Here is a 13297-nt window from a genome sequence, read left to right on the forward strand (position 1 = left end):
GAGGCCTTCTGCAGCTTAAACCAGAAGAACCCCACACAGCCCAGTCGCCACGCCTGCTCCTGGGCCTCCGCTGCCTCCCACCCTGGCCAGGTTCCTGAGATTTCTAAGCAGGAGGAAAGGTGCCCTGGGCAGACTGGGGCAGTACCTGTAGACGTGCTCCTCCTCACCCACTCGGGAGCATGGAGAGCCAACGCTGTCCTGAGGGTTGGAGGCACTGGAAGTTTTGGCACTGGAGCCGTACACAGGTGATGAGGACTGAGGCTGTGAGAAGGAGAACACTCAGAGGCTACCCCAAGGGGAGAAAAAGGAACAGGGGCCAGGAGCAGCTCGAGTCACCCCCAGGAGGCCCCTGCCCACAGCCAGCCTCACCAGGGAATTTCCACAGTCAGGCCAGGAGACCTGTGATTAACCACTTGGTCACTGCCCCACTCACGTGGTGAGTAGAAAGAGCAGTGTCTGGTTGAGAAGGGTCGACTGCCCCAATTCCATTCCATCCCCTGGTTTCCTAAGCCCCTGCCAGGTAAGTTCCCTCTGTCCCCCAGCCTCCTCCACCTTCCCAGTCCCTGTCCCCGCCTCACCTGCTGGTGGATGAATCGGGAGCCACTGGGCTGCCACTGGTCTAAAGGGTCAAGGATTGTGCCATTGAGGGCCTCGCTGGACGGGGGTGGGGGGACGGGGGGTGGCACGGCGATCTCCTGGTATGTGTGGTTTCCAGTTGGGTATGAGTAGGGGGTCTCCTCCGACAAGAACACAGGCCGTTTGGAGATGTGGGAGGTGGTGGACTCCAAGTCCGCCAGCAGGGCGTCTGCAAAGAGAAGGCAAGGGGAGCAGGTGAGAACCGGGATCCTGGGGACTCTCCCATGGCAGGGCCCTCCCTGCCTGCACCTCAAGAGTTAATGCCTTCTAGCACCTGCCCCACCCATGGGAGAAATGACTAGCCTCGGGACAGGAAGCGAACCAGCCTAACCAAGAGCCGGCTCCCAAAGCTGACTTCTTCTGGCCACCCAGGACTGAAGGTACTCTATAGGTGGGCTCTGGGGCTGCCCCGTGGGATCTCCTACCTCTGGGAGTCAGGCACCTGGTGCTGCGTTCCCTCCTGACAGGGCCGCGCAGCTGCGAGTGAGAAGTGCCTGCCTGGAACTCTGAATCTGCAGGGCAACGCGGAGAGAATGGGCGGGAGGGGCCCCACGTCACAGGGAGGGGCCCTGGCGGTGCCAGGCCCTCACTTGATTTCTAAGAGCTTAGGCTTTCTCAGCCCCCGACTGGAAGGGGCACACAGAATAGTCCCTGCCCTCCTGACCAGGTGGAAGCAGAAGCCCAGGCTCCAGGTTCCTCCTGAGGCTCCAGGCTTATGGGGTAAGGTGTGCGGGGAGGTGGGGGCTGGAGTGAGGCTGGTGCAGCGGTCCCCACCCGCTCAGTGAGCAGGGGGCAAGACTGCTCCGTTGGCTGTTTCTGCAGAAGTCTGGCAAGCAGCCCGACCCCAGAGGCTCCAGGCCCCCACTGTTCTGCTTTTAACAGCAGCAAAGGAGCCAAATCAGCCCTCCAGTGTAAGCTTCCATTACCCTGGCACCTGGCAGCCAACAGGGGGCACTAGGTCTCCCCAGTCTCCAGAAAAGGAGGATATAGATAGAGGGGCAGGGGTAGGACCTGCTGACCCCCACCTCCTCCATCCCCTCCTGGGACCCTCAACAGCCCCACAGCTCAGACAGCCTGGCCCTGGATGCCACACCCTCATTCCTGCCCCGTTCACAACTTGCTCACTCTCAGCTCCCTGGTAACCTGCTGGGTCACTTATTAGTTTATTGCCACTTATTAGTACCAGGCACACTGCTAGGCATTCTAGCGGCATGTACAAGGTCTCCGTTAATCCCCCTAATACCCCCTGTAGTTGGAATTCTGATTCTCCCCACAGGGATGAAAAAAGCTGGCTTGGAGAGGCAGAGGTCAGACGTGTTTGCTCCAAATAACAAAGCCAGTGAGTGGCACAATTGTCTGACTCCTCAGAAGCCCCAAACCCCAAAAACCTGGCCTGTAAGAGACCACTATGACTACCAGATGACACCACACTTAAAGGGTTCAACTTCCTGAATGCTGGAAGCCCAAGCTGTGAGGCCTGCCAGTGTGATCCTTCCTTGTGGCCTTGCTCCCAGTCCCCCAACCTGTGTTCAGAGGAGGGAAGAGAGAAGCAAGGCCCTCACCCAGGGCCTTGGTTTATGGGGCCACACCTTCTCCCAGCTGCCTGTCCTGATCTCCTACCCTCAAGGCTGGCCACACCTACCCCTGGTGTGTAGAACAGAGGGGATGTCTGTTCCAAGGCCTAAGACCCTGGGTCTTGTCTGCTGACCTCCAAAGAAGGTCAGGTCCTACAGCCTGCCCCGCCCCTCCAGGTCCCATGGAGGAGGCCTGGCTTCCTGTCTCTAGCAAACCGGAACTAGGAGTTGGCAGGTATCTAGGTAACAGCAGAAAAGGAACCAGTGTCCAGCCAATCCCCACAGCCTCTCCAGCGCCACACCTGCTGTCTTGGCTGCACGCAGTGTCCTCATTTCCTCTGGGCCCAATCAGCAATGGGCGGGTCCCTCTTTCTCCACCACGGGCAGGGCCAGCTAAGAAACCCCACAGGACTCCCCAGAGCAGGCAATGAGTGCAACCCTGGTAGGGGCAGGAGCAGCTGCCATCTTTGAAGGCCCACTGGGGCCAGGAACTTCACCTTTGTTACCTGCCATCCTCCTCACAACGCCACTAGCACAGATGGCATAACTGCGGTTCAGAGGCAGAGTCACATCCCACACTGCCACGGCTGGCTGAAGTGAGAATGCTGGACTCTGAACTCAGGTCTCTTGGACTCCAAACACCCAACAGAAGACAAATGGTCAGGCTTCCTTGTCAAACATTTTGAATCAGGGACTCCACCAAACGCCCGCTCCACCACAATGTGATTCTAAGCCTGGGCTTTTGGTTTATGGATTGGATTCTGGTTTACGATGTCAATAGACTCTTGGGAGCACAGATCCCTAGGTTGGTGGAGTATTGGTGAGAGGATGCAGTCCTGGGGCACAGAGACAAAAGATCACTCATTCTGAGGTCGAGCCACACCTGAGTTCAAGCGCCAGCTCCCCTCTCTACTATCCATGCCACATGGCAAATCGCTTAGCTTCTCAGGGCCTGTTTTCTCAGTAAGCTCTTGAATAACTCTGACCTCAAAGCACTGGTGTGAGGTTTATAAGGGCCAGCAGGTACACTGGAAGCTGCAAACATCAGCTGCAAATATCAGGCTCTCCAGACCCAAGTCACTCTGCAGAAGGAAGCTCCATAGCACAATGGAAGCTACAAACATCAGATCTGATTTGCTCTGTAAAATCCAGAAGAAGGCCTTCCTCCAGGGAGAGCAGTGTAGGTAGGATGCAAAGTACTGCCTTCTCCTGTCTCCTAAGTCTTTTCTGGGTAGAATACGAGCAAAACATGGCAAAGAGGGCAACCTTGAAAAGGAAAGGAAAGTAATAAAGCAATATTCAAAGTGCAGCATGTCCCAGCCTGGGCAATACAGTGACAGCCTGTCTCTACAAACAATGTAAAAATTAGCTGGCTGTGGTGGCGCATGCCTATAGTCCCAGCTACTCAGGAGGCTGAGGTGAGAGGATCACTTGAGAACAGGAGTTGGAGATCAGCCTGGGCAACATAGTGAGACCCCATCTCTACAAAAAATTTAAAAATTAGCTGGATGTGGTGATAGGAGCCTGTAGTCCCAGTTACTCAAGAGGCTGAGGCAGGAGGACTGCTTGAGCCCTGGAGGTCAAGGCTACAGTGAGCTACAATTGCACCACTGCACTCTAGCCGGGGTGACAGAGAGAGACTCTATCTTAAAAAAAACAAGCAAACCATAGAGTGTAGATGTCAGGGAGAAAGCACATCATTATTCAGTTTCCTCCAAAGATTTGTCCATTTGAGGGACAGAGAAAAACCCCAGCAAGTCCATCCACCAGCCACAGGGTCTCTGGTATGGCTTCCTCCTCTCTCTCAACTCTTCATCCTCACCTAGAGATTTGGACAGGCAAGAACTAGGCAAGAGGGGTAGGGGTTAGTGCCTCCAAACCCCTCAACAAACTCCTCAAGAAAGAACCAGAAATATAGGAGGCAAGCCAACAGCAGACTCCTAGCTTTACTTTGGTTTCCAATGGGTACAAATACCTGAGACTTCCCCAAGGCTGCAAAATGGTTAAGTGTCAAAGTCCCCTTGCAAGGTCAGCAAATGTCCCCTCTGGCTTGAGCAAAGAGCCGGCAGACACTGTGCAGGAGTCCACTTGAAGGCAGAGCCCCATCGCAGCAGGGTCCCCCAGTGTCCAGCTCCAGCCTTTCCCTCCGCTCTAAATATTCCTTCTACTCATACCCCAAGGAAGGTGTCAGGCTATCCACTCTTCAGAGAAAATGGTACCCACTGAAACCATTCGAGACCAGGAATACACCCTCCCTTCCCACATGCTGGGAGGACAGGTTCCCTCATCCAAGCTAAGGAAGGCCTCAAACTTCCTTGGCATTACTCTACTAAGTTTCCAGGTCCAGGCTTGGGGCCCTCCAGACCCAAGTCACCCTGAAGGAGGAAGCTCTCTCTGGGGTTTCCCAACCACTTTCTGGAGGAAACGCACCCTGAATTCTGCAGGTTTTCTGTCTCTCTGGGCCAGCGAAAGTATGCAACATGAGGAGTAGGCCAGGCTGTCTCGAGGCTGGGGGCGGGCTAGGTGCAAAGTCCCCAGCGAGCCATGGGCAAAGGCCATGGAGCTATGTCCTGGCTCCGCCCTGGCAAGGAAGGGGTGCAGACTGCCTGCTGCTGCCCACCAGAGGGCACCATTGGCCCGTCGGCTTCCTGCCACTGGGAGTAACCAAAGGTAACCTCGTGCAATCTTAGAATTTTCTAGCAGGGGAAGACCGGGGAGCCCCTGGCCATGGGTGCAGTGGGGAAGTTTCAATCCTGAGAGAACAAGGCTGAGTTGGAGGAACACAGCAAGCTACTAGGAGGAACGCAGGTGGCCTGGGTACACGCTATCACTTGAAGGCGCAACCCAAGGGTGACATGCAGGGCTCTGGAGAACCAGAGGGGTGCACGCCCTCGCTTCCAGGGCCCTGTGCAAATGCAGCACTGTATGGCCCCCATCTGTACCCCATGGATGCACCTGGTCAGAGCAACAGCATGGAGCAGCTGCAGCTCTGGGCCGGGAGGCCGCCCTGGGGCAGGTGGCTGGGCAGAAACAGCGCACCACCGCCAGGCTGAGAGGAAGAGGCCCTTCCCCGGGCCTCAGCACCTGACTGAGCATAATCCTTACGGTGGGAGCTGCTGGCTGGAGCCGCATAATCCTCCAGTGGGAGCCGCTGGAGGGTTAAGGTGCAGACACCTTCAGCCCACTGCTCCGAGGAGGAGGGGACCGGTTCGCCTGCATTCCAGAGCAAGTGCTGCAGCTGCGCCCCTCACATTCCTGTACCCACCCAGGGGCTCAGGGCGGAAGGAAACCTGGGTCCCTTTGTACCTACAATGGGGATGTCCCCCAGACCGTGGCTTCTGACACATGGCACTCAATACCAGATTAAAGAGGATCAATGAAACCCTTCCGTCCCCACCCCCAACTGCAGCATAGAAACAAGCCAGGCTTCTTCCTCCTACCCAAGCCCCTGCCACTTCTTAGTGTGTGATAAAGACTATCGAGACCAGAGGCCTAGAGCTGGACAGGCGCCAAGAGAGAGGAGATAAAGGTCCATCTCTCTGAGGGGGAGGGAGGACCCAGAGCCATTCCATTCTCTCCTCCCAGGCTCTGAGGATTTTCAGTGTGACAACGTGTACGGTGAATCCTGAGTCACCTGGACTCTGCTCAATGACTGAATTGCTCGGAGAGGCTGCTTAACTGCTTTTGTGCCTCAGTTTCCTTGTCTGCCCAATAGGAATTTCACCATTTTACTCACAGGATTGGGACTACATGAGAAAAACAGATATAAAGTGCTGACTTAGCACAGTGCCTGGAATAGAGCACACAGGAAATGGGAGTTACTAAGTAGATACGAGCTTCTTCCCAGAGAGGTGTTGAGCCCTAGGAGGGGAAAGAAATCACCTCCCCGTCCCATACAATCCCTGAGGGCAAAGGGTGCTGCCCTCTAGTCCCAGATCAGCAGGAAGCATGTGGGGCATGGAGCCAGCTTTTCCATCCCTTCCTGGAGTTTACAGGCTGCCCTGCCACACCAACCCCAGCGCCAGGGCCCCGTGGTCCCTGCCCACCTTTGCCATTCTGGACTCCTCCACCAGCAGTCCCAGGCAGAACCCACCTTGTATTCTTAAGGCCACGGCCCCACCTTAGCACGCCTTGTATTCTCGAGGCCTGGCCCAGGAGAGGCCCACAGTAAGAACAAGGTATTTTTCAGCCACCTCACCCACCTTCTTCTGCAGGCCAATTTCACTCAGCTTTCATTGCCCCAGGCAGGGAGAAGCCAGTGCAGCTTCCTTAGGAGCTGACAAGCCGAAGGAAGGAGCAGCAAACACCACCCTGAAAGCACCAGCACCAGCAGCAACCAGCTGCCATAGCACAGGGGCCTTCCCCGCAGCCCTGGGCCAGCTGTCCCTCCCTGCCATCCGATAGGAAACCCAGACTCCCAGAGAGAAAAGTCCCTGTCCTAGGGGGTCTGGGGAAGCCCAGTCTCATGGCTTATCTATCCTGTTGGGTCCAGAACTCTGGACAAGGGAGGGTCCCAACTCCCCGATGACCACCTGGGCAGCCTTGGTAGCTCTGAGTGTCAGAGAAGCTGCGGCCTCTTTACAGTTGCCCACGCTCAGGGATATGAGCAGTGAGCGGGGCTTGGCCCTTCCTAAGGAAGGAGCTATGTAAACAGCAGGACCAGCTCAGGGATGGTCTCATCTCAGCCCCTTTGGTGAGACTCTTCCAGATTAGGAAGGAAAACAGAACGGGAAGGCGGGTCTCCCCCCTCCCCCGGCTCCAAGTTCCCCTCCCCTTCCCCAGCCCGGAGCACATGAGCAGTTAGAGCAGAGGTAATCTAATCCGCAGTGGGGTGCTTTCACTCGGTGAGTAAGTCCCCAGGAATGGTGAGCTGGGTATATTTATCCTGATAACCGTCCGTCCTCAGTAAGGGCCAATCCACAATTAGGCCAGATCCACTCTGCCCCACCCACCCCCAGCCCAGGGACCTAGGGCCTGGACGCTGACTAGGAACTCAGTCTCCTTGAGGGGTCTTCCCTGCCAATTTGGGTTCTTGTCAACTGTCTCCTCTCCAAGAATTAAGCTCCAGAGAGCTGCGGCCTTGTCAGTCTTGTTCGACGCCATATCCCGAGCAGCTAGAATGAATGGCTGAATGACAGAGGGGCTGTGAAGAGGAGGAGGATGGGGAGGCAGCAGTGAGCAGAGCAAACAGCCAGTGCAGAGGAGGGGACCTGGGATGCCCTGATCCCAGGCCCAGTGCAGAGGAGGGGGGCTGGGATGCCCTGATCCCGGGCCCAGTGGATCAGTGGGGGCCCCTCAGCGGATCCTCTAACCTCTCTGGATGTCTTCTCTATCAAGAAAATGGGCAGAACCCAATTTGTCCCCATTCCTAGTAGCACGCTCTGAGGAGGAGATAATACGATTATGGGTGAGATTTATATAGCACCTTTGAGCTCTTCCGAGTTAGTCTAAATCCAAGATTCTGCTATTATTTGAATCCCAGACAGGAACTGCTCTCCTAAGAGGATGGATGAGAAACGATCAATACCATAGTGTCATGTAAATATTTAATAGCCATGCCTGGAGGTTACAAAGACTCAGCCACCAATTCTCCTCCGCTGACTCATACCTCACTCAACAGGAACTGTATTTTACCCTCACAGCCCTGAAGGAAGTGTGGGCTGGGGGGTGACACACAGGAAGCCAGGGGAGAAGGCCCGGGAGTCTTCCAGTCAGCCGCCAGGGGAGGAGGGGTGGTCATTTGGATAAAGTGGCTTCCTACAGGCCTAGCTTAGGAGGGTGGCTTCCTGTGTGCTGACGAGCTCTTCCTTGCAGAGGCTGACACAATATGAGTGTGCAGGCAGGCTGGCTTTATTGGCTGCCTGGCTTGTGCCCAAGGTCACAGGGCACAGGTAACCGGAGACCCGAGAGAATAAAGGCTGCAAGGCAACTCCAGCAGTCACCCTGAGCTCCAGGCAGAAGCCCAACTGTGCCAGGCCCATCTGCACCAGGCACCCACACGGGGCCCACCCATCAGGCTCCTGGCTGCCGCCACTTCCCCATCAAATTGGGCTCCAGGAGCTTAAGCAACAGCAGGTGAGACGAGGCTGAGGCCGCCCAGGTTGACTCTGAGCATCTGTATGCATCTGCCCTGGGCTACAGGCACAGGAGTTCAGGCCAGGCTGGCCGAATACCAGAGTCTTTCTCTTCTTTTTTTCTTTTTTTGAGACAAGTCTTGTTCTGTCACTCAGGCTGGAGGCCTGATCATAGCTCATTGCAGCCTAGAATTCTCGGGCTCAAGGGATCTTCCTGCCTCAGCCTCCCAAGTAGCTAGGACTAAAAGCTTTTAAAAATTTTTTTGTAGAGACAGGGTCTTGCTATGTTGCCCAGGCTGGTCTTGAACTCCTGGCCTCAAGCCATCTTCCTGCCTGGGCCTTCCCAAAGTGCAGAGATTACAGACATGAGCTACCATGCCCGGCCCCAGAGCCTCTTTCATATTGTAAGAGACTCATCTCTCCTGTCCAGAATCAGTGGGCCCCTCCCTCCTCCAGAGGTCCCAGAACATTGTGGACACATTTCATTGGTCAGATGTCATCCACCTCTTTAGGTCACCCAGAGATGCTAGACCTTTTAAGGTCAAGTCTAGGGCCCCATCCCAGGCCCAACTCACAGCTCCTTCAATGGGTAAAACCCAGATTCGCATACAAAAAGACAGCCTCAAACCCAGGAGACTCATGGGCTGGAAAGGTTCTTAGCTGTTCCAAATCTACTCCAACCCATTCCTGCAATCTGGGCTCTTCCAGGCAAGTTGATCTGTTGCAGAGCAGGGCGGTTCCTTGGGCCTCTCACCCCTGCTAATCACCAACAGAGGTTAGGAGGGGCTCAAAGTGAGTCATCATCCCACAGAGACCCGAACAAAAAGTTCAAAAGTTTGCCTGTTCCTGAGATGAGCTGCAGTTTTTTTTGCGATGTTTGTGGATTTCATAGCATGTTACCCACTCTGTTAGTCGGGTTCTCACTAACCAGCCAGCACCTTCCCCTTTTTTCAGGCAGCAAGGTCATTTCCCTGAAGTCAGCTCTCACTTGCCTGACTTCCCCAGTTCTTCTAAGTCCCTTTAATAGCTCCCACATTAAGCTGGTCACCAAGTCACATCAATTCTTCCCTCGCAGGGCCTCTCCCTGTCATCACTCGCCTTCCTTTCCTTTCATCACACACAGCCAGCCACTTGGACTAGCATCCGAATCCATGCTCAGTGCCTTCCTGAACTTGACTGCAGCCCCCTGCCCTGGGTTCTCCCAATCTAACCCTTCCTGCAGACACCATCGGCCCGAACTTCTTGGCACCCAGCCTTTTTGGGGCATGCCTCACACTTCACTCTGGCCTCTCCCACTAGACTGCAGGCCCTCTGTGGGCAGGAACATCCTCCCACTCCTGAATCCCCACAGCATGGATACCCTCAAAGGCCTCCTTTTTTTTTTTTTTTGAAATGGAGTCTTGCTCTGTCAACCAGGCTGGAGTGCAGTGACATGATCTCGGCTCACTGTAGCCTCCACCTCCTGGGTTCAAACAATCCTCCCGCCTCAGTCTCCCAAGTAGCTGGGACTACAGGTACACACCACGCCCGGCTAATTTTTGTATTTTCTTAGTAGAGCTGAGGTTTCACATTGTTGGCCAGGCTTGTCTCAAACTCCTGACTTCAAGTGATCCACCTGCCTCGGCATTCCAAAGTGCTGGGATTACAAGCATGAGCCACTGTGCCCAGCCCTCACAGGCCTCTTAGAGGGGCTTGAATGAATGTGTGCAGACCATGGGGCGGAGTTATAATACTCACCCACTGTTGCCCTCTCTGCCTATAAAACAAGGCCAGAAACCCTGGGGATGCCATTCTGTTCCTGACGCTCTCAGAATATGGCCCCAAACTAACCTTCACTGCTTCCTTGGTCCCCCTCACTGCAGCCCATGTCTCTAGCCAAATTGGGCTCCCTGCTTCCCTTTTCGCCGTGTGCCTTTCTTCACAATACTGAATGTGCCCCACCACTACCTCTATCATCTTTCACCTGGTTTGAGACTCTCACACAAGGACATCCATACCCCCAGGGGACACAGGAAGCCACCTCAGGATAAACCCAGAACACTTAGAGGATCAAATGTACTCAGGGGCAAGAAATGTAAATCATTGTCTTAAAACAAACAAAGCTACATTACCGAGTCAAATGCAAAATACAAGTGAAATTGTAAGGTAAAAAGAGAGGCTTCAAGGCCTGCATGGTGGTTTATGCTTGTAATCCCAGCACTTTGGGAGGCAAGGAGATTGCTTGAGGCCAGAACTTCGAAACCATGTTGGCCAGGCCAAGGTGGTGAAACCTCATCTCTACTAAAAATACAAAACTTAGCTGAGCATGGTGGTGCATGCCTGTAATCCCAGCCTCTTGGGAGGCTGAGGCAGGAGAACGGCTTAAACGCAGGAGGCAGAGGTTGCAGTGGACAGAGATTGCGCCACTGCACTCCAGCCTGGGCGACAGAGCAAGACTCTGTCTCCAAAAAAAAAAAACCAGATAACAGGACGTTTTGCACATGCTCACGCTCTTGGGGACTTTTAGCAAACAATTTTAAGCAGCACCACAAAGCCCCCACTGTCCACACATAAAACCACCCTGCCCATATCACAGATTTGGCTGGTCTGGCATCGCTGGGAGCTGGGACAGTCACACAGTTCTTTGGACACCCTCCTGGCATCCTGCCTGCATGGCAGTGTGGTAGAGTGGAAGGAATGGGCCTTCTAACAGTGAGGAGGATGGGTTCAAATCCGCCACTCACTAGCCTGGGTGACCAGTGACTAAATCATTCTGGGCTTTAGTTTACTCAGGCACCTCATAGCACACATAGTGAGTAATGGATGAAAAAGAATGTGAAAGCCATCCTGGTGACTGGGATAAAATAAACGTAAGCCTCCCACTCTGACACACAGGAGACACTCAGTCAGTAGATTCACATCACTGATTTTCATCTCCCGTAAGGCCAGCAGGGGGAGGAGTCGGAGCCAAGGACTGCAGCCAGGGATCCTGGGAGCTGTGACAGGTTGTCACTAACTCAGCCTTCTTGCTGAGCAAACCACTGACCTCACCCTCTGTGTCTCGGGTTCATTCCAAGTCCTCCTTGGAGAACGTCAGCTGAGCCCAGGCGCCTCCGACTCACTGCCTAGCAAGGACCGAGGCAAGCAAGGGAAGCTGCAGGGCCCCAGTGCCTCCACCCCCACCCCATCCCTACTGCCTGCCGGGAAGTCACAGCTGTCTAAGAAGCCTGTGGCTTTGAACCCAGAATCGCGACAATAGAAGGAACTGCCCAAGCTCCACGGTAGCTCCCAGAGGAACCCAGGAGAGAGCAGCCTCTGCTCCTGCCACGGAAGCTCTGACCCCAGCAGAGTGCCAAACAGGGATCCAAAGACGGGGCTGTGAGGCCAGAAAGCAGCTCAGGAGGGGGTGAGGAGTGGAACAACCCTTCCTGAGCATCCACCAGGAGCCCAGCCTTGCAGGCCCATTTGTTGCCAGGGATTAGAATGCGGACACCCAGAGCCGCCCCATGAGGCCCCACGAGGACAGTGCTGCCTGACTGCAGAGATCACCCATGTTCTTCCCAGGACGCCCCACAAGGAGAGGAATGATCGCTTTCAGCAGCTGTCCCTCCTCTGCTCGTCACCACTCTCCACTCCCACAACACACATCCCCAGAGCCCCCAGAGGAATCCAAAAATGCAGGCTGCTGGGTTCTGCTCTGCCGCTGCCCACTCCAGGTCTCCGGTTCTCTTTTCTTTCTGCCTCCTCCTCACCCTCTGCCTCAGGAGGGGTCTTGAGCTACAGAGGAGCCCCTAGCGGTGGTACAGAGAGCTCAAGAATTCTGAGAAGGCTGGTGCACTCCATGTTCTGGCCTCACTTGTTGATGTGCAAGGCCGACGCGCTCAAGTGCTTTCCCCCTGTGCTACGCTGCTGGTGGGCCCATCTGAACCCCAGGATGCAAGATGGGCCTGCCCCAGGAACCAATCTCTGACCTCACACAGATGACATCAGAATCATTAGGAGACACACAGGCAGACAAGGGACTCCACTGTAAGCACCAAACCAGCCAACGGGGGACAGTCAGCAAGACAGCCAGCCTAGATTTTCCAACCCACAGTCAGCCTAGCTGTCCCCTTCAATGGACAGCCACTTGTCTCATCCAAGCACTTTTCCCACTGAGCAAAAATGTAGGCAGTTCCATGTCTTGCCCTCTGTACTGCTGTTTTTACCTACTCTGTGTCTGGGCGCAAGAGGGCTGCAGAGGGCACAGCACGCTGGGGAAACACAAGTCTGAGCACAGAGCTGTCCTCAGCCACTGGTTCTCGACCCTGATGTGCCATCAATCAGCCATGAGGTGTGCCACCAGTCCCTGGCTAATCATCCTAAGGTATGGACATCTGCAACTGATTTTTTTTTTTTTTTTTTTTTTTTGAGACAGGGTCTTGCTGTTACCCAGGCTGAAGGCTGAAATACAGTGGCACGGTCTCAACTCACTGGTCTCCACCTCCTGGGCTCAAGTGATCCTCCCACCTCAGTCTCCTGACTAGCTGGAACTATAGGTGTGTGCCACCATGCCCAGCTGATCTTTTTTTTTTTTTTTTTGAGACGGAGTCTCGCTCTGTCGCCCAAGCTGGAGTGCAGTGGCCGGATCTCAGCTCACTGCAAACTCCGCCTCCCAGGTTTACGCCATTCTCCTGCCTCAGCCTCCTGAGTAGCTGGGACTACAGGCGCCCGCCACCTCGCCTGGCTAGTTTTTTGTATTTTTAGTAGAGACGGGGTTTCACCGTGTTAGCCAGGATGGTCTCGATCTCCTGACCTCGTGATCCGCCCGTCTCGGCCTCCCAAAGTGCTGGGATTACAGGCTTGAGCCACCACGCCCGGCCTTTTTTTTTTGAGATGGAGTCTCACTCTGTCACCCAGGCTGGCGTGCAGTGGTGCCATCTCAGCTCACTACAACCTCCGCCTCCTGGGTTCAAGCTATTCCCTGCCTCAGCCTTCCGAGTAGCTGGGATTACAGATGCCTGCCACCACGCCCAGTTAATTTTTGTATTTTTA

General features: G+C 54.8%; 1 protein-coding gene across 9 annotated transcripts in view; it reads right to left on the reverse strand.

The window, feature by feature from the left end:
* The window catches only part of PXN (paxillin), a 59630-nt gene that overhangs the window by 12898 nt on the left and 33435 nt on the right, over positions 1–13297 (reverse strand). For 8 of the 9 annotated variants that reach the window (XM_009181822.3, XM_031650818.1, XM_009181825.3 and 5 more), the window contains 2 exons: positions 579–805; positions 146–261 (listed from right to left, as the gene is read on the reverse strand). In XM_009181822.3, coding sequence (XP_009180086.2) covers positions 146–261; positions 579–805 — 343 coding nt within the window. Of the gene's footprint in view, positions 1–145; positions 262–578; positions 806–1061; positions 3566–13297 lie in introns of those variants that run through there. The other variant, XM_009181823.4, reaches the window with a different exon arrangement.

Source organism: Papio anubis, chromosome 9 (assembly GCF_008728515.1).
Source record: "Papio anubis isolate 15944 chromosome 9, Panubis1.0, whole genome shotgun sequence".
NCBI classification, from domain to species: Eukaryota; Metazoa; Chordata; class Mammalia; order Primates; family Cercopithecidae; genus Papio; species Papio anubis.